Raw genomic sequence first — 27851 nt, 5'->3', positions numbered from 1 at the left:
AGGAAGGAAAGGAGGCAGGGTGGGTGGGAGAAAAGAAGGAAGGGAGATTATGTCCCTTTTGCATTTGAGCATGCAAGAAGGGACAGGAATGGAGAAGGGGAAAGAGGAAAGAAAAAAAAGAAAGATGGGAAGACAGCAAGGAAGGAAAAAGAAGGGGAAAGAAAGAGGGGAAGGAAGAAGAAAGAATGAAGAGGGAAGGAAAAAGAAGGAAGGAAAGGAGGCAAGGTGGGTGGGAGAAAAGAAGGAAGATTATGGAGTGAGGGAGAGTCTCAGGGAAGGCCTGCCTTAGCAGTTGGCCACCACAGGTGCCCCCAACACAACTCCTGTGTCATTCCCACCATGGCCACACCCATCCCCATCCACACCCATCCCCCGGCCCTCCGAGGTCAAACAATCATCCAGGTCATGGTTATCAGTTGTCGATTGGGACCCACTGTTGACCATTCTTCCCATCTTAGACACGTACCAATAGGACTACTGCAATGCACTATACATAGGGCTGTCCTTGAAGAGCATTTAAAAAGCACTGAAAAGCACTGTTCTTCAGTTCTGGCCTCCAAGGCTGGTTGCACTTGATGTTGGTACAGAAGGAAAAGTCCTGCCCTAAACCTTTCCTATGGCTTGACTCTTTCTCCATTCCTACTTGACTTGACTTCAATGTGAATCTGCTGAGGGTTGGGGTGTCAGCCTCAGGTTAAAGATCAGTGTGCTGACGATATCAGTTGTGCAACTTGGTCTTGGGCCAACCAAGTGATGCTACTGAGATACTTTCTCAGAATGACTGGAGGCTGTGGGTTGGATGAAGAAGAAACCCATTGCTCAGTGACTTTCCGTCATTCACCCTGACTGGGTTACACTGCCCTGGTGTTGGTGTGCAATCTGAGGTTTCTGCTGCTTACAGCTCCTGCTTGAAGAGCAGGTGGCAGCCGGGTTCTTGACATAAAAAACGGGAGAGGTACAACACAATTAGACTAGCGGGGTTCTCTGATTGTACCCAATCACAGTAAAGGTACTTTTCATCTTTAAGGAGAAATTTCCTGACAGTTAGAACCATTAATTGTTCAGTTTCCATTCATTATTCCTTGTCTGGTCTTCAGGTGCTTTGGAAAATAGCTTGACTCCCTCCTCGCTGTGGCAGCCCCTCAAATATTGGAAGACTGCTATCCTGTTTCCCTGGTCCTTCTCTTCACTAGACTAGCCATGCCCTGTTCCTGCAACCGTTCTTTGTATGTTTTAGTCTCCAGTCCCCTAATCATCCTGGTTGCTCTTCTCTGTACTTTTTCTAGAGTTTCAACATCTATTTTATAATGTGGTGAACAAAACTGGATGCAGTACTCTAGGTGTGGTCTTACTAAGGCTTTATAGAGTGATATTAGTACTTCCCTTGATCTCGATTGTATCTCTGTTTAATGCAATTTAGGATTGCATTAGCTTTTTTGGCTGCTGCTGCTCACTGCTGGCTCCTATTTAGCTGGTTGTCCACTAAGACTCCAAGATCCCTCACAGTTATTGCTATTGAGCCTGGTTTCTCCCCGTCTGTAAGTGTACTTTTGGTTTTTCTTGCCTAAGTGTAGGACTTTACTTTTCTCTATATTGAATTTCATTTTGTTAGATATGGCCCAGTGTTCTAGTCTGTCAAGTTCCATCTGGATCTTGAGCCTATCTTCTTGGGTGTTAGCTATTCCTGCCAGCTTAGTATCATCTGCAAATTTGGTAAGTTCCCCTTCTATTCCCTCATTTAAGTTGTTAATGAAGATATTGAAGAGTACTGGGCCAAAGATGGAACCTTGTGGCACCCCACTGCTTACTTCCCTCCATGTAGACTTAGACCCATTAAGGACTACTCATCGAGTATGGTTTGTCAGCCGGTTGCAAGTCTATCTAGTGATGGTGCTATCTATTCCACTTTTTTCTAGCTTACTAAGAAGTAGGTTGTGGTCTACTTTGTCAAATGCCTTGCTGAAATCTAAATATATTATGTCTACAGTATTTTGCTGGTCTACTAATTTAGTCACTATGTTGAAAAATGAAATAAGATTGGTTTGGCATGATCTGTTCTTAACAAACCTGTTCTATTCCTATTCTATTCTATTCCCATTCTATTCCTATTCCATTCCTATTCTATTCCATTCCTATTCTAAATTATCTTTGTTATCTGGTCTACCAGGTGGGGATATGCACCATTGCTCAATTAGGATACACTACTGACCATCACTCATGTCTTAGTCACTTCCCAATTGGACTACTACAATGTAGTCTACGTGAGGCAGCCCTTGAAGACCATTTGAAAGATTCAGTTCACAATTCATAGGCACCTACAGTATGGTCACACCATAGTATGCCCACAATACCTCTATGTGAATTGCACTGGTTTCCAGTAGCTTCTGAGAGCTAGTCATGATACTGGTTGTCACCTAGGGATCTACATGACTGGGAACTAAGTTGCACCACTTTGAAAAAGCAACTTTGGGACAACCATGACCTGGATGATTGAGAATCTCCATAGACATATTCCCTATAATCTTTTTCTCCCTCTACTTTGCCTGTAACGTTAGCCTTCTACCATCAAATATTCTTAAATTGCTATAATTTAGTTTTTGTTTCATCCAGATAGAATGAAGCTATTCTTGTAGTCCCACTCCACTGTTCACCAGCAAAAAGTTCTTATGTTTATCTTTTAGGTTTCTGTTTTGTCTCTTTGCTTTATTTGCCTTTAAATTTAGATTCTCTGATTTAGATTTTATTTGCCTTTAAATTTAGATCCTCTATGAGCCATGGTGGTTAGAATGCAGTACTGCAGGCTACTTCTGCTGACTGCCGGCTGACTGCAATTTGGCAGTTCATATCTCACCAGGCTCAAGGTTGACTCAGCCTTCCATCCTTCCGAGGTGGGTAAAATGAGGACCCAGATGGTTGGGGGCAATAGGCTGACACTGTAAGCTGCTTAGAGAGGGCTGTAAAAGCACTGTGAAGCGGTATATAAGCCTAAGTGCTATTGCTATTTCCTATCCCTCATGTCAACTCATAAAACATTTTCTATGCCCATTTTATAATTGACTACAGAAGGGTGGCAGGGGGGGAGGAGTTTGAAAGAGCAGCGCAGCAGTTTGGAATCGAAAAAAAGATTATACTAACTGACTGGAGTTTCTGCCACACAAATCTCTAACTGGAGAACATGATTGATGACTCTTGGCTATGGACGTGTTTTGTTGGAGAATATGAATTATGATCCACCCAGATGGGTGGGGGAAAACAAGGGTCAAGGATGACAGTGAATTACGTGTCTCAGAATCAGGTCATGCCAATATGTCGCTCCTAATGAATTCTTTGAAGCTTTTTGAAGTTTGGCTCAAGACTCATGATTTAATAAGGGCGATTGCTGGAATCCTGACACCTCAATTATCTAAATATCCTGTGTTGTAACATATTAGTAAATGCGGTGGTCTAGATACCATTTCACATATAAAACCTCCTTGACAACCACTCATGGTGAAAAGTGCAATATCAAGAAAAAGTTCGAGTTAATGGAAACAAGTCTTTATTAAGTAACTTTTTAATATCAGAAAAATAAAACTCTTATAATTCTCTTTACAGCAAATATATAATATCAGTGCTTTGGCCATCATAAGTTAAAGGCCCTTTATCATAAAATATATGCTTTTTTTTAAACTTTACTCAAATTGAATTTATAATCCCTATGACCTTTCTACATATACATAACAAAAAGAGTGTAGTAAAATTAGCAAATACTAAACCATATTGAGCTTTGTCATTCTGAAGTCTGTGGTTTATAGAAACAGTACACGCATCTAATGTTGAATCCTTGGCTTATTAGCTGCAGTGTACAATGCAACAATATACAAAATACATGCTTGGTAAATGAGATTGTTCATATCTACAAGACTCGGCTAAAGATTAAGATTTCAATACTGACATTTAACTATCCTACAAGCTATTAGCGTTAAAGTTATGCATCTCATAATGTCATAATATTATATGCCATCAAGGCAACTTTTATACTGAAAAAAAAATCATAAAATAAAAACCATTATCTGTAAACTTTTTTTTTATACGAAATGTAACTCTTTCAAGTGGAAAATAAAAAATAAAGATTTCTGTATATTCACTAGTTCAATACGCATAGAATTTGCTATTCTGAGAAAAAATTATTTCATCTTGGGAAGATATTGCTCAAAAAAAGAGAGGGGATAAGAGGAAGGACAGACAGAAGGTTTTTTTTTTTTTTTTTTAAAGGAGAAAGAGAGGAAGAGGGAAGAGGAAGAAGAAGAAAAATGAAACCCATCAGAACATCTGAGTGTTTCTTTAAAAACACCAGCAGAGATTTGGGGAAATTCTGAGGATGAAGTGCTGGAAGGAGAAACATCCACAGGGTGAAATGTACATTAAAGAAATCAATAGAGAAGGTCATTTTCCCCCCCCTTTGATAGAGGGAAGTATAGTTTTGAAATGAAATAAACCGTTTTGCTGGGTCTCAGTCACTGCTATTTATCATCGATACAAAACGGTGGATGTTATTCCCCCCCCCCCATATGATTAAAACTAAAAAGACAAGTTTCACATAATGTGCAAGTGTGGTTGTAACAAAAATGATTCACATTTTCTTATACTCTTGATATTCGCTAAAATAGTTAAGAACACCTTGATCACGTGAGCCAATGGAATGTCAGAGCCCTCATTCTAGACATGAGGGATGCAAACCCCTCTCGACTTCCCCTTCCTCCCACCACAAAGCGGGGGTGGATCCGCAAGAAGCAGAAATGGGCGGGGAAGGGGATCCCTAACGGACACGCCACAGCATGACAATTCACAGCATGAATTGCATCGGGTGTGATGAACACGGAGGGCACAAAGGGAGGCCTTCCCTTCCATGGAAGGTAGTAGCAATTCACATGTGGAGAGCATCATCCAAGATGCTCCCCGCCAATAAATAACCAAACTGCTACAAATGGGGTGCCTCTCCTCCTCCCCCCACTTCCCGCGTCCGGAGCTCCCGTGTCCCTTGGCAATGATTTGAAACAGAGAAGGCTTTTCCCAGGCTTCAGCAATGGAAGACCCACACGTTTCCTGATTCGCTTAACCATGCCTCAAATTGCATACTACTGGATGAGAAGAGGCTCATCCTCCTTCCATGAACCATGATCCGGTTAATAAAAACTTCTCGCTAGGCGACTACTCGCTCAAATGGCAGGAAACCAATTGACGGGCGGCAAAAGTATTTGCAACCGTTAGATAAATGAAGCCTGTTATTGTTGTGTAAAGAGGGAGGGGAAAAAAAACAACTAACGCATCCCCCCCAAACCTGCTCTGAAAAAACTGGCAGTGTAAAGAAGGCAGCACTGGAAGTTATTTTTGAAACATTCATGATCCTTTGCACCGTTTCTCCCCCTCCCTCCCGCCAATAAGAATTTCTACACTCGGGGGCTATGCGAGACTTCGCTTTCACTGCCGTTACTAGAAATACTTTGTCCAAGATCTGGACAGACTGCAAATGCTCACTGTACGCTCCCTGCTCTTTAAAACAGACCTAAGGCCCTAAAGACCTTCCAACAACACCACGGCTCCTTTCCAGGACTTTGCTAGAGGTACCACAACTGCAACCAAAATGGAGAAAGATTGGCTTAGGCCTATAAGGTTAACTGAACAAAGCCTTTTTTTTTTTTTTTTTGGGAAAAGAGTACATGCTTTTCAAACAACTGTTAGCCTAATCTCAAGAAAGCCCCAATCACAGTCTGAGTTCATTATAAGTTTACTTAGGGGGTACCATTACATCCAAGCCATTAAGAGTTTAAAAAGTCCATATATAATATCTCTATATATTTAAGAGTGAATTTGAATCGCCTGAGTAACAGCTGTCTGGCAAACTGGACAAGATGGTGCTTCTTTTTCGCAGATCTTGTTGGCACACTCCATGCAGAAAAGGTTGTGGCCACATGGAACCAGGGCAGCGATTACTTCGTTCTCAAAACAGATCACGCAGTCGTGCTTCCGTCTTAACTCCGGAGGGGAACTAGATGTGGAGCCACCGTTGGAAGAGGAGTAGCTGTTGGTACCGTTGGAAAAGGCAGGGATATAGATGGGAAGGCCAACCTGGTTGACGGTGCTGGGCGGGTCGCTTCTCACTCGGCGGGCGAGGGGATGTTCCAAGGTCTCGGGAAAGGTCGGCGACAAGCGAGGGGTGGAAGGCTGGCTCCCTTTCCGCGGAGATTTCACATTACTAGCAGGTTCGCTACCAAAACTGGAGAGTGGGTTGACGGGTTCGAAAGGTGTCCAGATGGTCTGAGAAGGGGTTGGCAAGGAATCGTAGGCGGGGGAGTCGACGGCCAGATCCTCTGCCCCCACGGAAGGCAAAGTCTCCCCAAACCAAAAATTGCCAGTGCCAAATGGACTGGTTGGGCTGAAGTCAGCCAACCTATTGCTTCCAAAGTAGGAATCGGTGGAACCGCTGCCTAGGGAACTGGAGCTGTCGTTTCTGTAATTGGAAATCATCCGGGCGCGACTGGGAGGTGGGACTGGGTTGGAAGTAAGCCAGGCAGATCCAAGGGTTCCTCCTTCAAAACTGACATCTGTACCGTTGTAATGGAAATCGTTTTCTTCGTTGAGCTCAATGTAGTTTCCAGTGCGCATGGCGATGTGCATTTCTATCTCTTCCCGGGCCCGGTCTACGTTTTCAGGCATGCCGGTTACCTCAAAAACTGGCTCTTTGTCTCTACTGGGAGTAACTATGTAGGTATGGGTTTGCTGCTGAATTCTTTTGATCGTAGCGCCTTTGGGGCCAACCACCAGCCCGACGACACGGTAAGGCACCCTGACCTGGACTGTAGTCTGGCCTGGCAGGTTGGGGTTACAAGGCAGCCCTCCCAGAGCAGGGCCGTTCTTGTTGCGCGAAGCTCTTATCATGGAGAAGTGCTCAGCAGCAGAAAGTATTTCCCTTTTGGCCATGGCGACGTCTTCTTTGCGTCCGGTGACCACAAAAACAGGCTCTTCTCCACGCACAGGTGTCTTGATGTACGTATTGGTTTTGGCTCTTAGGGCCTTTATTTTGCAACCTGCAGCAAGGAGACAGAAACAAACAAAACAAACACTTTAATAGATTTAATTTCTTTTTTAGCATTAAAAAAAACCCAACTCCTAAATTACAGGTGGTCCTCAACTTATGACTGGTAGTTTTTCAATGTTACAACAGACGCCCCCTCCCCAAAAAGGGTAGTTATGACCCATTTCTGAAGTTCCAATGGACGCTGCTCCCTGTGGTCACATGACCGCATTTCGGGTGGTTGGCAAACAGCCCACATTTACGACTGTTTTCAGCATCTTGTAGTCACATGACCACAATTTAGGATGGTTTTGTTTGCTTAAAACCGGTATTAACTTTCAGTTTTTGGCAAAAACTCCCCACGGTGAGCAATGAGATTACTTAATGACTGTGCAATTTGCTTAATGACCACTGAAAAAAAAGATTGCCTGTATTTTTACAGTCCCTATGATCCACAATATGTTCAAGCTAAATCCAACAGAAGTCTTTTCCTTGTCAAGTCAAGTAACTTCATAGAGACTGGCATCCCATTCTCTGCAAAAATTGAAGCTTCTGGGAAATAAATACCATATCAGGTGTGACGATTAATTAGCTGAAGGTAGCTTTAGGAGCTTCCTGGCCCACCTAAACAAGTTACTCACTTGTGGTTTGTACAAATAAAACAGCTTTTGAAAAACCTGACAGGTGGGCTACTTAAAAATAATTATTTACAAGCAAATGATCACATAGAAGCCATTTTACTGTTATTTCCTGAATTTCTTCTATCTTTACAATGTCCTTCTCTCCATGAAGCATTACTTTTAATCACTGCATATTAATAATAATTTGACTATGTTAAAATTAATGGCTGAATTAATTAAACAACTAATGACTACATTAAGTAAAGCCAGGAACCTTTTCTGACGGAAGTCAATCAAGGAAAGCTGCCCAAAACAAAAGGCTGAATATAGAATGTAAGGCTGAATAAAACATGAGCATCAATGGGTTAATTGGAAGAATAGGCAAATGCATGGTCAAAGCTTGAAGGGTACAGAATACGGGTGTCAAACGCGCCGTGTCACATTGCCGTCATGTGAAGTCTTAAGTGCTATGTGAAACCAGGAACTTTCTAGTACTAGAACTTTCTGGATAGACATTTTGGTGGAAAGCATGATTCACCTTGGTCCTAATTGTATCTCCACTTTTGGGTTCAATTCTGTATAATCAATGCGGCATTTCCAGGGTTTGGCATGAATGCATATGTGACCCAAGGACCAAACTTATGGGGTTGGCTTTCTGCTATAGGGCAAGAAAGAATGACACATTCAGGGTGAGGACTGTATAGAGGAGGCATGCGTTTGAATGGGTCTCAAAACAGAGATAGCATAGCAGCAGCAATACCACTTGAGACTTATATACCGCTTCATAGTGCTTTACAGCACTTTCTAGGAGGTTTACATTGTCAGCCTGTTGCCTCCAACAATCTGGATCCTCATTTTACCAACCTCGGAAGAATGGAAGGTTAAGTCAACCTTGAACCGGTCAGGACTGAACCCCTTGGTTATGGGCAGAGTCAGCCTGCAATACTGCATTCTAACCATTGCACTACCAGGACTCCTATGAGAGGAGAGATTACAAACCAGAAAGGTCTTAACAGGTGTTAATTAGATTAAAGCACTTAATGATAGGACCAAAAAGCTCAATCGAATGTGAACACAAACCAAAAACTGCCTTAGAACGGAATGGGTAGAAACAAGAGCAAGGCCTTGAGACATGGGAGAAAACAAAAAAATTAAATGCAACCTTTGATGGATAGGAGCCGGGACAAAAAAAACAACAACTTCAAACAAGCTAATGTTTAATTCTATTTACAGGAATAAGAATCCTGGGTCCGAGGCAATGTGCAGCCTATATAATTGCCAAGAGTTCCTTTGAAAATGCTCCACGGGGAAAGACCCGTAGGGAAGAAGCAGGTGCAAGAGAGGCAGGACTGTTTTCTATCTCCTGTCCCACGAGGAGAAATCCTTCCCATTGAGAAGCGTGAGCTAAGAAAGGGGAAGAGTGAGGGAAGATGAAAAGGTGTTCACCTTGGCCTTCAAGGGATTCATGGAAACAATGTGCAAATGTGCACCTGGTGACATTTCCACCGAAGAGCAGAAATGGAAAATTTGAAAAACCTAGAGGCTGTGCTGTCCATGCAAGGAGAAATATGTCTCCCAGAGTATCTTCATCTCAATCCAACTGCTATGGAAGCTAGCAGTGATGTCTGGATTACAAGAATATTGACATTATGCTTTGAAATAATGCACCAGGCCCAACTACTATCTCCAAAACTTTAAGGTCAGAGAAAAGAAATGGTACATAATCTCAAGAATCAGTGCCCCAGAGAGGGTTTAAAAATCTGCATTGCTTTGGTTACAACAACATTAACTCAAGACCATTTACATGCAGCCAATAGTTGTAATACGCTTAATGAGTTTAGACTGAGCAATCTGTCCAATGAGCTCCCAAACTTAGTCTTCAGGCGTCTGTCATCACAGTGAGCCAATGGCAGCACTGGACTGAAGGAGCAGTCCTAAACCAGATTTTGGGGTGAATGTCCATAACGGAAGTGACTGAAAGACCAGAATGCACAGGCAAAGTCAGACAATGTAACTCTGAGAGAAACAAATGACAGAAGCGGAATGGGACAACTGGCCATGAGACAACTCACTGTGGGACAATTCAAACAGATACAAACCTTAAATTAATTTCGACAGGACTGCGACCAGTAATAATAACATCAAGTCAATCCAAAAATACAATAATTTCAAAAAAAAAAAAAGGTGGTCACTAATAGTAAAAGTAACTAAATGAAACAATTGATACATCGAATTGACCCATGATGAGTTGGCCACAGTGAGTTGGCCTAAATCTGGCGCCAAAGAGCCACCACCCTGGTGGCCAAATGAAAACCGCAATGTCTGGAAAAACTTAGTGAAAGTGCAGCCTTAACAAAGGATACTGTCCCCGAGAGCTGGTGGTTTGTCATCTGAAAGAAAAGATGTTGAACAAACACAGATATTAGTTGACAGGATTACAATGAAGACCCATCTGACATACTAAACCGAAGATGAGAAGAAGGTGCTTGAAGAATTCTTAACAGAATTAAGCTACAAGGATCAAATAAAAGTGGGTATTAATCAGAAAATGCACATATCAAAATGACATCTGTGTCATCAACATGAATTCTGAGAAGCCTTGGAGAAGTCAAGTGATAGGATTCAATCAAGTAAACAAAATGCTTGTTTAAGCTCTTGATGATAGTCCTGTGCAAGCATATCACCCACTTATGTGACACATACAAGCTACAATGATGAATGTTCATTCCTTGACCCACTAAACTACAACTCCCAGCAGAACCAGCCAGCATGACTAATTAGATTCATATATAGCCTCCTTTAAGGGATGCAACCACTGGAACAGAAGGAGGAAGGGGAGAAAATGAGTTTGAAGGCTGAAACTGGGCACAAACTACCTTGCCAGCCTAGTGATCTCACCCCTGCACACTGTTCTGTTCTGCCTGATTTCTTTCTGGATGAGATTGTTTTTCAAATCTGGTGAATGTAGAGACTTTGATTCTTTCCATTTAAGCTTCCATCACTCTGACATAAAAAAATTACAACACGATAGAAACTTTGAAAAACAGATCTTGAGTGCTACTCAGGTCTGGACTTATAAATAACTCTTAAGGAATATTTTTTTTCTGGGGAGGGGAGGATGTTACCCAACCATCAGCTATGGCCCATTTACAACATCTGTTCTGTCAATCATCCTTGGTCTCCAAATCATTGCCACAAAAATGTCAAATACTTTGAAAGCTTCCATGTAGAAAGTGGAGTCATCAAAAACAAATACGTGCAAAGTTATTTATTTCAAATACTTTACTTTCTAGCTAGCAGATGTTATATTTCTGTGGCCTATTACACTATAGCTATACAGAGTAGGGTCAGCTGAACCTAGGTAAAAAGGATCAGTTTTCTGAACATGAACTTTGTTAAGCTAAACAAAATGAAATATTGCCAATTATACATATGGAATGGAGAAGAGAGGAGTGTGCAATTAATTCCTTTGAAGTCACACTAGGAACAATCTATCAGTTGTAAGCAACTTCCTCTATGAAACTATATCACAGAAGTGAGTACACCCGCTCACAATTCTGTCAAATATTGAAGTATATCTTTTCATGTGACAACACTGAAGAAATGACACTTGGCTACAATGCAAAGTAGTGGGTATACAGCTTGTGTAACAGTATAAATGTGCTGTCCCCTCAAAATAACGCAACACACAGCCATTAAAGCCTAAACCCCTGGCAACAAAAGTGAGTACAGTGGAACCTCGGGTCGTGAACGCTTCTGACCACAACCAAATTGGGTGACGAACAAAAATTTCGGAATTTTTTTTTGCATCTGGTCGCGAATACACCTTCAGGTGGCGGCCAAACACAGCCGCGGCAATTTTCCCTGCCATGGCGATTTCCTCTTCCACACCATTTTTTTGGGGTCCATGCATGCACAGTCAGTGTTGCTTCCGGTCACGACCAAATTGGGTTGTGACCGAAGTCCTGGAACAGATTACGGTTGTGACCAGAAGTTCCACTGTATACCACTAAGTGATAATGTCCAAATGGGGCCAAATATTTTTTTAAAATAACTATACATTAATCTTATAATAGCCAAAGCTTTTTTGGGGTAGAATACAAGGGGCAACAAAGAGATAATAAATAATTGAGTACTCTTGTGATTGGATTTTATGGCGTGCCGTATTAGGATCTGTGGTTACGAACAATAAAATAAAATAACTTTTGTGAAATATCTTGAAGCAATTGGTCCATAGAGGGTGAAGATAATGGTACTTTTTGGGGGTGGGTGGGTCTGTCCTCAGTAACCTCAATATCATACTGGCTATATAGTGCTGAATCTCTAGATGCATCTGTTTCTACATTGTGACAGAAGCTAGGACAGCAGTGAACAGGTTAAAAAACCAAACACCCGGCAGTATGTGGGCAGATGAGTTATTAAAACCTTCTTTAAAAGTACTAATCGAGAACAGATAAACATGCCCTGCGATTCAATCACATTTTTCTCTGCTTGCATAACAGCAGGAAAGACCAAATTGTTAGCATGCTAACTACACACAAGCATACTAATAGTTCCCGAAGTCGTAAGTCTCCTTGTAAAATAAAAGAGAGAGATTAGAAGATGGTGTGGAAGCCAGAAGCTCTGCTTGGCCTTTCGGTAGCTCTCTTCTTCTTCTTCTGTTTTCTTTCTTTGGGACAGTGGCAAGCCAAGTGTGATTGGCTCAACATTTTGGAAGTAATCATTGTTGCTGGCTAGGATTACTCATTGGAAGGAAACTCTCTCACTCTTTTCCTGGTATTATCTTCCTGTGGTTGACTTCTACCACCGGAAGTAGTTCTGGAACTGCGCCAGAAATGTTGGTCCAGATTAAGTCCTAATGCTATTTGAGCTAATAAAAGAACATAATACCATAAAACTAAGGGACATATTCTACTATCTCAGAAGGATATTATGCTTGTTAATCATAACACAAAACATTCCACCTACTTTGGCAATTTGACCGTAGCCTTTTAAAGCCCTAATTCAAGAATTGCTCATCTCTGCAGAAACATACTCCATTTCTTTTTTCTTTTCTTTTCTTTTTTTTTAATGCCAGGAGCCATGCTCTATATCTCTCAAAAAGAAGAAACCCAGGAGAAGAGAGGAAACCCACTCAATAATAGCTCCAAAAATACACAACACTATCAAAGACATTATAAAGCATTAGCAACTGCTTCTGAATTGTTCCATTTTTATTTTATTTTCTTGCTGTGTGTAAATCACTGTTTCCAAGCAGAAAACTGGAATAGAAATTCTCAGCCTATCTGTATCAGCTAAAGCAGGGGTGGGCAAACTACGGCCCGTGGGCCACATCCGGCCCGTTGGTCTGTCCAATGCGGCCCGCCCCTGAAAAAAAATCGCTGCCATTGGTCTGTCCAATGCGGCCCACCCCTGAAAAAAAATCGCTGGCCGTGGCGTATCTTGCCCTGTGCCGCGTGGCCCCAAAGCTGCAAAACAGTGCGGAGCAATCTAGGGGTAGGAAAGAAAAGAAATTTGCAAAGGCCTCGGCTGGGAGTTCGAAATCACCTTCGAGTGCGACCTCTCCGAAGGTGAGTCCCCGCCGATCCCCTTTTTTTTCCGGGGCTTCCAGGCTTAAACTTTGCAAAGGCAAAGCTTGCAGGCTGGAGCGTCTTCCCGCCGAGGAGCGGGAAGGGTTCCACCCGGCAGCGGCGGGCTGCTTGGAGCCACCCAAAGCTAGGCCGCTGCTGATGGAGCTTTGCCCTGCCTTGGTGCCCCATTTCCCGGCTCGGCGGTCCTGCTCGGCGGCACTTTAAAAGCCTGCTCCCAGCACCCGAGCAACTTCCCAGCAACTTTCGGCTTCGCTTAAGTCGCGGGCGCTGCGCCTGGCCCCAAGCACGCGGAAGGGAAGCCCGGCAGGCGGGCGGGCAGGCTGCTTGGAGGAGGCTCCGGGCTTCCCCTCCACCAGGCGTGAGCGCCCGCGAGTTAAAACGGCCGAAAGTTGCTGGGAAGTTGCTCCGTTTTCCAGGGCTTTGCAAAGGCAAAGTTTGCAGGCTGGAGCGTCTTCCCGCCGAGGAGCGGGAAGGGTTCGCCCGGCGGGTGGGGTGGGCTGCTTGGAGGGGGCTGCCGTGCGGCTCGGGCGAGCGCAGCGCCCGCGAGGTTAAGTCAACCGAAAGTTGCTGGGAAGTTGCTCGGGTGCTGGGAGCAGGCTTTTAGTGCCGCCAGCAAAGTTTAAGCAGCCGCCCCGCCTGCCGGCGGAACCTTCCGCCTCCTCGGCGGGAAGACACTCCAGCCTGCAAACTTTGCCTTTGCAAGGCCCTGGAAAACGAGCAACTTCCCAGCAACTTTCGGCTTCCTTTAACTCGGGGCGCGCGCTGGCCCGAGCCGCACGGCGGAGGGGAAGCCTGCGGGTGGGCGGGCGGACTGCTTGGAGGAGGCTCCGGCTTCCCCTCCGCCAGGCACGAGCGCCTGCGAGTTAAAAGGAAGCCGAAAGTTGCTGGGAAGTTGCTTGGGTTTCCGGGCTTCCAGGCTTAAACTTTGCAAAGGCAAAGTTTGCAGGCTGGGCCGTCTTCCCGCCGAGGAGCAGGAAGGGTTCTGCCCGGGCGGGTGGGGCGGGCTGCTTAAACTTTGCTCGGTAGCACTTTAAAGCCTGCTCCCAGCACCAGAGCAACTTCCCAGCAACTTTCGGCTTCCTTTAACTCGTGGGCGCTTGCACCTGGCCCTGAGCCGCACGGCAGAGGGAAGCCCGTGGGCGGGCAGGCTGCTTGAGGAGGCAACCCGGGCGGTGCTCCGGCAGCAGCAAGAGGCAGTTTCGCCCGGCTCCGCTCAGGTGTCCGGCTGGGGCTGTCAGTGTGATTGGCTCAACATTTTGGAAGTACATCATTGTTGCTGGCTAGGATTACTCATTGGAAGGAAACTCTCTCACTCTTTTCCTGGTATTATCTTCCTGTGGTTGACTTCTACCACCGGAAGTAGTTCTGGAACTGCGCCAGAAATGTTGGTCCAGATTAAGTCCTAATGCCATTTGAGCTAATAAAAGAGCATAATACCGTAAAACTAAGGGACATATTCTACTATCTCAGAAGGATATTATGCTTGTTAATCATAACACAAAACATTCCACCTACTTTGGCAATTTGACCGTAGCCTTTTAAAGCCCTAATTCAAGAATTGCTCATCTCTGCAGAAACATACTCCATTTCTTTTTTCTTTTCTTTTCTTTTTTTTTTTTTTTTAATGCCAGGAGCCATGCTCTATATCTCTCAAAAAGAAGAAACCCAGGAGAAGAGAGGAAACCCACTCAATAATAGCTCCAAAAATACACAACACTATCAAAGACATTATAAAGCATTAGCAACTGCTTCTGAATTGTTCCATTTTATTTTATTTTCTTGCTGTGTGTAAATCACTGTTTCCAAGCAGAAAACTGGAATAGAAATTCTCAGCCTATCTGTATCAGCTAAAGGCTGCTATATTTTACTTGAGACTTCTGTGGAATTGAGAAGCACAATATGTGAAGCGGCACCTCATTTATTTTCTACCAAGCTCCAGAGGCGAACCGCTTTTACATTTTACTCAAGACTTATAATGTGAATGTAGCTGTGTGATTATTTCTTACAGTTGCATAAAGGTGCTTAAAACAAATAGTATAGCTGACTTGAACTTGGCAAACCATATATAGTCCTTGACTTACGACCAGGCGCTGAGCAACTGCTCAAAGTTACAACAGATTCCTCCCATTGCATGGCTGGAATTACCTTTCCACCAGACTCCACATAAAGTTGCTTTGGCCTCAGTGAGTGGATGGAGGAGAGGATTTGTAGCTCAGGGTTGAAATGAGAGGGTCCTTGATGCTCTCGGAGCTTAGTTGAGTGTTGGTCAACTAGTTTTGGTCATGAAATGTCTCCAGGAAAGCAACCAAGCCCAGAGGGCACCAAGGATCCAAGGTTTATGGGGCCTTTATTTCCTCCTCAGTCACTGAGCATACCAGGGGATTTGGGAAGGATGCTGGGGATTAAATGGCACAGCAGCTGAGTCAGACTACAATCATGACGTCCCTTCTCTGTGCATGCTCAAAGCCATGGTTAGCTTATTATTTCAAGCATGTAGGAAACAGATTCCAGAGCTATGACCCACAGGAAAAGAGGGGAAGGAAATGTTAAGACAAGGGACACCAAGATGCTAAAGCAAACAAACATCGCTTTCATTCTGAAATGTAATGTATAATTTCTTCTCTGGCTTCTTCAACAATCCTAAAAGGAATTTTTTTTTAAAAAAAACCATAGGCCTTTTGTACAACTTCTCAAAGTTTTTTTTAAAAAAATTCAGATATAGTCTAAACACAGCAGTTGCTCCTAATGAAGACTTGATGATGTTTTCCCATTTGCAGTGTTGCTCTCTACCAGATAACATCAGCTCGTTTCCCAGATTCCAGGCTATAGTATATAAAGGAGGTGTTATGAAAGGGAATAACAACGTTTAACATAAACCTGCTTATTACCAACTCACTCCTTGCTAAGACAGCCAATCTTGAGGCTAACTAACAAGGGAAGTCTTGTTTCCGGTTTTAAGAGATGAAGTTATTACTGGTGTCTGATGAAAGGCAAATTGGGGCTGAGCTGACAAATTCATTTTTGCCATCATCATCCCTACATAAGATATACAACATAGAAGCAGCAGCAGCGCCACATTACCTTTATCCCTCTTGAGCTGGAGAATAGTTACACTTCCTAAATTCTTATTTTAATCTCTCAGGACATTTTTTAAAGCTTAGGTGGGTTACCTAAAGGTGGCAGTTGAAGTGCTTGACCACTAGATAGTTTTAAGGATTACATTCTTGCAAGAACATGAATTTGAGGGACAGTGGTACTACTGATGGGCATCACACACTAATTTATTTATATTACATATTTCTAAACCGCCCCTCCCCCTCAAAGGGGATCATCAATTGCTGCAGGTTAATACAGGTAGGTGGTCTTAGAGGATAAGCAATATAATTGTCGTCTATGGTGCCTCAGAAAGTCAACTTAAGAAAAAAAAAAAGCTGACCCACCAATTGAACAGACGCTTTCAGAAATCCGGTTTGATGAGGCCATTTTTCTGTTGTAATTTAACTTTCTGTATCGCTGTGTTTAAATGAACAGAAATTTACTATGATTGATGAAAATCCATAAATGAACACTTTGACTACATCACTCAGTCTAGATATATAAAAGCAAAATACCACTCATGCATCATCACAAAATCTCCAGAACCGTAAAGCCTACAAACTTGAAATTTGGCACCTATGTTCCTCTTGGTTTCTAGGTGCTCACGAAGACAGGATTTTTTGAAATGGCTATCAGAGCATTAGTATTTCCTATATTATTATTAACACGCTCTGATGCTAAGGAGTTCTACTCCCCCTCCCCACCTGAAAAGAAATCTGTTCCAAATTCAAAACACAAGCAGAGGAGATGAGTTTCAGTTTCAGTTTAGCAACCAGCTTTAGTACAGATCATTTGAGCTAAGCCATGCCCAGGCTCCTTGCTGTCTCCTTCTTGCTCACACAGCAAATACTGCTTCAGTGTCCAAACAGCCATCAACTCTCTCACACGCTAGCCAGATGAATACCGATGGATGCTGGTAGGCAGAGGCACAATTCCCCCCCACACTTATTTTCCTCCCCCAAAACTTAGCCCGATCACATACTTTTGTAGCATGGCATGAGTTTAGAGCTAGTACTCTATAACATGGAGTAACTTTGAAAACGCAGAATACTCAAGAATATCAACCAAAGTTGTCTAATGTGCTCCACAAAACAGGTCCACTGGGAGAATTTTCACAAGTTATTCATGTATCAAAATCACTGCACAGAATCAGATAAATTCAAGGTTTTTCAACTCCCTTTCCATTTGCAGAACTGCCCGCCTTACCAACCATCACAGATAACCCTATTCTTCTACATGCAAGTGCAAAAGTAACATTGTAAATAGCTAAACGAAGTTAACAGTTTGGTATGTGATATCCATAATTCAGAAATCATTTTGTTTTTCCACTCCCAGACAACTTTTATTCATAGGAACCCACGGAGTCTCTACAATCACTTCCCATAGGGGCTTTTTAAGCCAGTGTAAGAAATGGTAATGTAAGCCAGTGAAAGAAATCAGATTGCTGGCCACTGAAAATACAGCTCACAGATGTCATGTATTTTCCACAACTACAACTAGAAAGCTTTTCCTAACCTGCTGAAAGCTGAGATTCACAGAATGTTATGTTTTTCAATATTTCAAGTGGATCTGATTGAACCCTGAAATAATATATATTGGAGATTCATGGGATCATCAGATTTACCAAGTAGGACCTGAGTATGGTCAAGTCCTTCCTTGTTAAAATACGAACATTTAACACAACCATCTTTGAAATGGAACCATAGGTCACCACTGAACTATGAAGATGAACTGCTGTGTGAAATACATGACAATAATCTTCCAAAATTTATGAGTCATATGAGATTCAAGCATACAGAAATGATAGTTGATGGAATTAAAAGCCAAGTGCAATGGAATTCATATAAACATATTATGAATTAGTTTAGATTTTGAACAGTTTCCCCCCCCCGGGCTTGGCTATGACCTCAGGGGAAAAATATATGAGAAGCATTATATGAAGTGGCTGCAAATATGTGTCCATTTAATTAAGAACCCCATTATTTCCATAGTTGTTAATTTCAGAGCTGCTAGAATCGTAACTACTTATGAATTGGATAAACGTATATTTTAGATCTATACACATTTTAAGTGTTTCACATGATTCAAAATGACACTTGCTTCAACTACCGTATTTGCCGGCATATAAGACGACTTTTTTGCCCTGAAAAAGATGCCTCCAATTGGGGAGTCGTCTTATATGCCGGGTCGCCTTATCGCCGGCAAATAGTAATTGGGAAGCACTGCGGCTGCCGCGGCTGAGGCACTTTTGCGCACCGTGGAAGCGAATCCCGTGAAGCCGAAAGGAGCAGCCAGCCTTCTCCCAGCTCCCAAGGAACGAGGCTCGCACCGCCCGAGCTCTGCTGAGGTATCCGGCTGGAGCTGTCAGTTATTACCGCTGGCGCGGCTCCAGTCCCGCGTTGCCTCGGGAAGGAAAGGCAAAACCAGGAGCCGCTGCTGCCATTGCAAAGCGCCGCCGCGGCTCTTCCTTTTTGCCTTTCCCTTCCCGAGGCAACGCGGACTGGAGCCTTGCGGGAGCCGCGCCAGCGGTAACAACTCCTGACAGCCCCAGCCGGATACCTCAGCGGAGCCCGGGCGGTGCGAGCCTCGCTTCCTTGGGAGCTGGGAGAAGGCTGGCTGCTCCTTTGGCTTCACGGATTCATTCCACGGTAGACAAAAGTGCCTCAAAAAAAAAAAAAGTGCAAAAGTGGAAGGCGTGCAGAAGAGGGCGAGTATATAACAAACTATATTTTGAGTGGAAATGTTGGGGGTGGTCTTATACGCCGGGTCGTCTTATACGCCGGCATATACGGTATATCTTTTTTACTGGTTAGATACAAATATACTGCAGTCACATGAAGTGTTTAAAAATTCAGGAAACAAGGAATTCTACCCCAAATAAAGCTGTAAAGGAGAATGAAATATGAAATGGCATCTCAGAAAAATATTCATGTCTTATATGGTCTTTTTAAAGAATATTTTTAAAGGTTTCAACTTATTTAAAGGAACAATTCAGAACCAATGCTCTAAATAAGGCATTTGTTTCAAGCTAGCAACGCTAAAATAACTTGAACCCTAAAGCAACAGAGGAGGGGATCATATTTATAGGTTGTTACCAATAACTTTCTCAAGAAGGATTTTGTAGGCCAAATTTGAGTAAGTCAAATACAGTATATGCAGTCTCTGTTGGTTTTAAAGGCTGCAGTGAACTTTGTGTGACTTGCTTTTCTATAAGCAGCATGAACAATGCACATTGCAGATTTAAAGTTTCCAGTTTGCTCCTTAAAACCCACCAATCTGAACAACAACAAAAAGCATGAAGCAAAATAAAACTAAACTCCTAGCCTAAATTTTGGGGCCTGCTGATTGTAGAAGCTCACTGAAGGCTAAACTAGTGCTACATCTTGAGGAGAGAGTAGACTAATGCATAACTGAGAGCTAACCAATCTGGAGTCACCCCTGCTGCAAATATGCCCTGCCAAGAGACTAATAATATGCTAGCCAGGAGGGAGGACATATTAAAGCCGCATCTTTCTTTTTATACAGGCAGTTCTTGACTTATGACTGCAATTGAGCCATAAAGGATCAGCACGTGATTGACCTAATTTTGGGACCACCCCCTTTTTTTTGCAGCTATTGTTAAACAAACTCATTGTTTGCTATGGGTGATTTTAGCTGGAAACTGAAAGTAAACTCCAGTTTACAGCAAAAACGGAAGTTGCAGTCATGTGACTGTGGGAAGCTGCAAACAGCGGTAAACGCAGGCCAGTTGCCAAGGGCCTGAAATGAAATCATGGGATCGTGAGAAGGGAAATTTTGGAATCAGGTTGTAAGTAACTGGGTGTGTGTGTGTGTTGTTCTCATAACTTAAACAGTTGCTAAGAAACCAGTATTAACTCGAGGAGTATCTATACTGGGAGAAACGGGACAACACTATGATATCAACTAACTTCAGGAAAATGGCAGACATGGGCCTATTACTGGGCTGAGTCTTGGAGATGTGGAAGTTATAACAGGTAGTCCTTGACTTACAACAGTTCATTTAGTGACCATTATAATGGCACCCAAAAAAGTGACTAGTCACCATTTTTCACACTTACGACCATTGCAGCCTCCCCAAGATCACGTGATCAAAATTCAGATGCTTGGCAACTGGTTCATATTTATGACGGTTGCAGTGTCCCAGTGTCCCATGTGATCAGCTTTTGTGACCTTGTGACAAGCAAAGTCAATGGGGGAGCCAGATTCACTTAACAACCAGGTTACTAACTGGTCTGCTGCAATGATTCACTTAAGAGGGGCAGAAAAATCATAAAATGGAGCAAACTCACTTAACAAATGTTTCACTTAGCAACCTAAGTTTTGTGCTCAATTATGGGCGTAACTTGTATATGTTCTGTTAAGTATTACAAAAGGCAGCAGTTTCTTCAGCTACAGAAAAAGGCAAACTCTTGTACATAAGCCAATAGTATCTTTGGCTTCTTTAAAAGCAAGAGTGGGAAAATCAATGCCTCAATAAGCTAACAAGCAAGTGTTCCCCAGCATCCTAAGATGATGCCATTTTAAAATACCTTTTAATTTATGAGTGGGATTGTGACAGAGGTGGTATTCAGCAGGTTCTGACCAGTTCTGGAGAACCGGTAGCAAAAATTTTGAGTAGTTCGGAGAACTGGCAAACACCACTTCTGACTGGCCCCGTCCCCATCTCTTCTCTGCCTCCTGAGTCCCAGCTGATTGGCTGGGTTCGTCTTTGGTTGCCCTGCACAGGAGAACGGAGCTGGAAAGCAGGTTAGTAGGCTGGGGAGGGAATCCGGTTTTCCAGTATCCTTCCTCCAGGGGTGGGGAGGGAATGGAGATTTTGCAGTATCTTTCCCCTGCCATGCCCACCAAGCCACACCCACAGAACTGGTAGTAAAAATTTTTTGAATCCCACCCCTGGATTGTGAAATACAAAATGCTCTTTTTCTCAGCCTTAAAGCTTTGCCAAGCCACCAAAAATGGTATGAAATTGGCATCCTAAATGGTAACTTTGGGTCATAGTTAAAGGACTTTAAGGAAAAGAATAGGAATGGCTTCTGCTGCTCTTTGTCACCCTTAAATTTTACCTCCAATAAAACAGAATAAAAACGTGGAATAATTTCAGTTTTGCCCCCATCCAGAAATTATATTATTGGATAATCTCTACAGCTCCTAGGAGGTTAGGAAAGCCAAATTCTCTCCTTGGAAACATTGTTTAATCTGTTTTAAAACCTTTTATTTTTCTTAATAGCACAGCTGTTATTACCACCAGAAATGTTCATATTTGAGATAGTTAGGGAGTTGGACGATTTGGTTTCTCCATATCAAATGCCTTTTGCCTATCTGGCACTCGTGAACACAGTGTTCCTCAATCTTCATTAAGGTATGGGAAAATACAGTATAAACACTGACTCAACTCCATATGCTGCTATGAATGTGTTTGTTTTTCCATAATAGTCACTTATTTATCTTACAAATAACCTCTTTCTAAAAGGGCTTGATGAGAAGAGTAATTTACTACCACTTAAAATAACCATTCCTTTGTACTGAAGATAGTCCACTTTTTAAAAAATAAAGTCCCCCCCCAGGTATGCAATTTGGCAGTGTTTCAAAACACCCACAACATGTGAAGACATAAACTATCATTTTGTGAAGACATAAACGAACATTTTTACAGCTACTGCTAATAATATCCTGAGCCAACTAATTGCTGTCTAGGCCAGGGGTCTCCAACCTTGGCAACTTTAAGACTTGTAGACTTCAACTCCCAGAATTCCTCAACCGGGAAAGCTGTCTGAGGAATTCTGGGAGTTGAAGTCCACAAGTCTTACAGTTGCCAAGGTTGGAGATCCCTTGTCTAGGATACTTACAGAGCAGTTAAAGGGCAAGCAAGGAACTATTTTTCATTCATCATGAGAATAAAAACCTCAGTGTAAACATTTGCAGCGAGCAAGGTCATTTCAATACCCCAGCTAAGAGTTTCTCAGCCACCACTTTAAGCTCCAGAAGCTCTGCATCCCGTCTGCAGCTGTGTGCAGGCATCATGCTCCTTGCTAAAATGCACAGCTTTTCCACCCAGCCACATCCACCTGTTCCCTTTGGCCAGATTAGTCCACCTTAAATGGAAAAGAAGCCCCCCCCCAAAAAAGACTGACTCCATTTCTGCAACTGTTGATTTCCTGAGAGCAAACAAAGTGAAACCAACCGACCCAAAATCTCTTTAGTCGCCTCGAAGGAAGAGAAACAATTCAAGTTAAAGCAGAATGGCTGCTACTTTTTGTTGTTTCTTAACTTTTGAATAGAAATAGCAAATCTTTTTGGCTTCCTTGAAAAGCAGATAATGTATTTTCTTTTATCATTTGTTTTTTTTTTATTATTTTAATTTACCTTATTTCATGTTTCTAGGCCAGGGGTGTCAAACTCGATTTCACTGAGGGCTGCAGCAGGGTTGTGTTTGATCTTGGGGGAGGGGGGCGGGGTGGGCGTGGCCAGGATGGACATGGCCAGCTCGACCTCACTTGTGTTGGGGGCGCCACTGGTGGCCTAAGCGCACTGCCAGCGGAAACGGACTCCCTAACTCTGTTTTTGGCTGCAACGGCCTCCTGCAACCCTCTCTGCCAACTCGGGAGGGCTGCGGGCTCCATTTTCACTGGCAGAGGCACTGCGAACCAATCCTTTGCTGTTTCCAGGGCAACCCTGCAGGCCAGATCTAAGCACTCCACGGGCCGGATCCGGCCCATGGGTCTTGAGTTTGACATCCCTATTCTAGACTGTCCATCTCCTTCAAGGTGGGCTATATTTAGAGAGTGAAGACATTGAACCTCTGGAATGGCATTTCTCAATCTTGGGCATTTTCAGATGTATGGACTTCAACTTCCAGAATTCCCTGCAATGGCCATGCTGGCTACAATACTTTATACTTTACAATACATTATGAAGTTGCCAAAGTTGAGAAAAAGAAGCAGCTGGATCATCATTCACATTCATTCACTGATGAAGATAAATTAAAATTCAAATGAGGTGACTCCAGTATATAGAATAGGGTATGTGAATGATAAATAATCTGTGGAATACAGATCTGTTAAGTCTGTCTTGTCTGTATTTTTGCAAAGCTATGATGACCAGATCTGAGCTGCAATACCCAGGCTTGGACTACTACTATTGTAAGTACTCCCTGACTTAGGACTGGTCGCTTACTGACCCTTCACAGTTATGATGGACCCCCCCCCCCAAAAAAAAAGTATTTACAACACAATTCCAATGGTTGTCCCTCATGGTCATATGATATTTTGGCAACCAGCCCACATTTATGGCTGTTTTATGGTTCCGTGGCCATGGGACTGATTTGCAGAGTTTTTACAGAAAAGCGGTATTTACTTCCAGGTTTCGGCAAAAATGCCCCGGAGCAAACAATGGATTCACTTAGCAGCCACTGCAAAAATGGGAGTAAAATGCACTTGGTAATATGGATGATCTGCTTTACAATTGTCACAATTTATGACTGTAATAGGTAGGTCCTCAGCTGAGGACTATCTGTACATATCTTGCTGATATCCATTGGTTTTTCTAGATTTTGGCAGTCTAGATTTGGTAGCCTGACACAAAAAACTTACTATCTTAATTATCTACATACCAAAACTTGACAGACTTCCTGTTTAGAATCTAAATCATATTAAAATAATGGGAAGAGGAAATGATTGGACAAAATCATGAATGTACATTTATCCGAAGCTATTAGGTCTTGAAGACTCACTAGTAATGATGGACTGGGGTCAGCGTACCGCCAAGTACCAGCTGGAACACAATAACCACGTGGAAGGGTCAGAAATCTAGAAACATCTGGTTGGTCACGATGAAAAGCAAAATGCTGGACTAAGATGGACCTCAGACAGTTTAGAAGAGTGCACAAGCCTTGTTATCAGGAATGGTTGGAACCAACATCCTACCCAAGATTTGTTTCTCAGCCAATATATCAGGTCCCGTCTCTGTAAGATAAACAGCACCAAAGCTTGTTTGCCCTTAATATTTAAGACTCCGTAGGCTCTGTCTGAGTTCTACCATTATCACCTTGCTTTGACTCTGCTAACGGTTTTATAGCATGTTGTCTTAAAGCAGACTAAAACTATGTGCTCCACTTTAGCACGTCTGAGATACCCAACAAAGAAACAAAAGATGTCTAGCATTTGCTCTCTATCTTGTAGCCCCAAACAAGTCTATGCTTGTTTCTGCAATCAAGCTACTATGACGGACTCCAAAACGAAATGTGTGCGTTTTTACAGATGTGATTACGGGAGTATAGCATACAAGGAAATAATGATCAGACAGACAATAGAATATGTAAGTATCTCTTAGATTTAACTCATCATTTTAGGGAGAGGTCATTTTCACCACAGGTGCTGAAGACCCACGGAAACACTCCAAACCAAGCCAGAAACATGCTGGTTTGCAAGGTAGCGAATGACAGTCCCAAAGGTGCTTTTTCAAGAGGCAACTGGACTTTCTTGTTTTTTCTTTGAAGGCGTTTCGCTTCTCATTCAAGAAGCTTCTTCAGCTCTGACCGGATGGTGAGGGAATGAAAGGACTGAGAATCTCCATAGACATAGTGAATGATACATTTGAGGAAAGCCTAGTAAAGAAAATGCCACTGCCTTGAATGATAGGCCCATAAAGGAAAAGCAGAGAGGTTCACACACACCCCCACTAGCCAGTTTTATTTCCATATGGAGCATTCAAACAGGGATGGTATGAGCATCCTCTCTTCTGTCACTCAACTCATTGGCTAACATGAAATTCCTGACTTGGGAAGTAATGTCGAAGCCATGCAAATTTAAAGCCATGCAACATGGACATCGTCACATGTTATCACATTCTGGACATTGTACCAAACTTTTAGAATTAACGATAGTTCTTTGCTCGTTTCGGGTTTCAAATAAAACAGAAACTGCACAGGTAAGTGGTAAGGTTGGTGTACACCAGGGGCCTCCAAACTTGGCAACTGGCTGAAGAATTCTGGGAGTTGAAGTCCACAAGTCATAAAGTTGCCAAGTTTGGAGACCGCTGGTGTACACTGTTCCTGCTGCAGTTCCTAGCAAGGCCCATCTCTCTGGCCTTCCTGCTCCTGAATTTCCCTGCACTTTTCTTCCCTCACTTGCTAACGTCCTTAGATTTTTCCTCGCTCCTCTGAACTGTTTCTGCCCAAAACAGGAAGAGTGGCGCATTGTTTTTCTATGCCGGAATGAAAACACCTGACAACACTTGCATACTTTGGTTCAGGCATGGATTACCTTAAAGTGTTTGTTCCATACAAAGAACACTTTGCACATTACTACTGTGCAACTAAATGAGAGCCGGTTTGGTGCAGTCGTTAGGGCACCAGACTAGAAAATGGGAGGCCATGAGCTCTAATAGCACTTAGACTTATATACTGCTTCATAGTGCTTTACAGCCCTCTCTAAGCGGTTTACAGAGTCAACATACGGTCCCCAACAATTTTACCCATCTCCGAAGGATGGAAGGCTGAGTCAACCTTGAGCCTGGTGAGATTTGATCTGCTAAATTACAGGCAGGCAGCTGTCAACAGAAGTAGCCTGCAGTACTGCACTCCAACCACCGAGGCTCTACTCCTGCCTTATGGATGAAGCTAGCCAGGTGATCTTGGGCCAGTTTCTCTCAGCCTAAGGAAACAGGCAATGACAAACCACTTCCGAAATCTAGCCGAGAAAATTGCAAAGACTTGTCCAGGTCGTGGCCAGGGATCAAGACCGACTCAAAAGCATGTGTGCACCCACCTACACATCACTCGGCTATTCAGACTGTAATTCCCAAACATCCTAGCCACAATGACAGATGCCAAAGGCTCATCTGCTGGTACATCCGAAAGACACCAAGTTACTAAACCACACTTATCCTTATGCTAACGCTTAAAAGAACGAATGTTTCAGCAAATTCTCTTTCAAGTGAAGATCCCTCTATACCTAAGGGCTGAACAAAATTTACACAGCAAAACCCTGTGAAGCCTACTTCCTACTGATATCAGGAGACAAGATGAATCAGGTTTTTTTTTTAAATCCCCCTGCTCTAAAAAAAAAGGAACTTGCATAATTTTCTGCAGATCTGAATGCCAGATACAAGGATACACTGGCTTGGCTAGTCTTGCAATGCAATTATTATGAGCAAAAAGAAGTACTGAAGTAATTATAACCTTGATTATACAAATGGGGTGGAGCACAATTTGGTGAAAAGCACGGTGATTTTCTACGCGTGCAAAAGGGGGAAGACTTCAAACACGTACCACAGAAATGAGAAGCCCCTGGCTTCAGGGTCTCCTTTCTTTGACCTCTTGGCTTCCCCAGCACTACTTCCCTAGCACACTGATGAGCACAACCTCAATCTTCAATCTTTTATTAGTTGTGGGTTTTGCATCCTGGCGGCTGGAGCAGTCTGTGCTATTTTCATGTGTTACGGTTTCCTTCCCCATTGCTTCTCAGCATTTTCTGTGGCATTCCATGTTTGGAACTGGTATAATTAATTAAGCTGGATGGGTCTCCAACTCCCTCCCCAAGCTGCCTCTATGTGGTCTGGAGCTGACCCTGCAGGAATATATATTTTTTTTTTAAAAAAAAGCAAAGTATGGCTTTTTATGCCTTCTGATTTGGGAATACTATTCATTGACTGTAAGTGAAGAAATCCTTCTGGCAGAAAGACCTGTTTCTGAATTATGAATCACTTCTCTAGATTGGTTGTGGAAATCTGTAACTTAAAATGGATCTCTGAGTCAATGACTTATTTTAATGTAGACATACCATTCGAGAGCAGGTGGTAAACTGCAGATATTTGAAAATTTAATGACACAGAAGCATATAATTACTGTACTGAGACAGATGTAGGCATTACATTTAATAGTATTTAGGAAAACAGCACAGGTTTTTTTAGATTTAGTTTAATCTCAATCTATCTTAGCCTCAGAAGCGAATTAGAACAATTCTGAAATTGTTTAACTAGAGTTCAAAACTTAAATTAGACCACATAGTTATGTTCACCTGTAAATGTTTAAAAAACAAGAATCAGCTATAAAGTGTAGAGTATAAATATTTTAGAGAAGTCTATAACTAATGCAAACATATTTTAGAGCTAAACCCATACTAATCACTTTTGAGAGTCTACTATTGATCATTTTCAATCAACATACAACACAATGTCAGTTTTTAAAGAAAAGTTATAGCTTGATACATAAAGTGAAGCATAAAGGCACGAACAGTTTTTATGCAGTCCTCAACTTATGACCATCATTTTACAATTATTTGGAGTAACCATGGCTGTGGAATGGGTACGCTTTAGGGCCCGTAAAGCATTCCATCTGTTTTAAAATTCATGCCCCTTGTGGTTACCTTACAACATTTTGGATGCTTGCCTTTATGACTTCCTGCAGTCATGTGGCCATAATCTGCAATATATTTTCCTAGTTTCCAGCATTTTTTTTGCTGGTTTCCACTA

The 27851-nt window shown here is 42.6% G+C and overlaps 1 protein-coding gene across 1 annotated transcript in view; it reads right to left on the bottom strand.

Moving 5' to 3' along the window:
* Positions 1-3521: 3521 nt before the first annotated feature.
* Positions 3522-27851, bottom strand: part of MEX3C (mex-3 RNA binding family member C) — a 34958-nt gene continuing 10628 nt past the window's right edge. Inside the window, 1 exon segment of the mRNA XM_026666347.2 lies at positions 3522-7067. Coding sequence (XP_026522132.2) covers positions 5839-7067 — 1229 coding nt within the window. The 3' untranslated portion in view covers positions 3522-5838.

Source organism: Notechis scutatus, chromosome 2 (assembly GCF_049901735.1).
Source record: "Notechis scutatus isolate UNSWTSFEM ecotype Mainland chromosome 2, rNotScu1.2, whole genome shotgun sequence".
Taxonomy (NCBI): domain Eukaryota; kingdom Metazoa; phylum Chordata; class Lepidosauria; order Squamata; family Elapidae; genus Notechis; species Notechis scutatus.
This window is presented reverse-complemented; position numbering and strand designations above follow the sequence as displayed.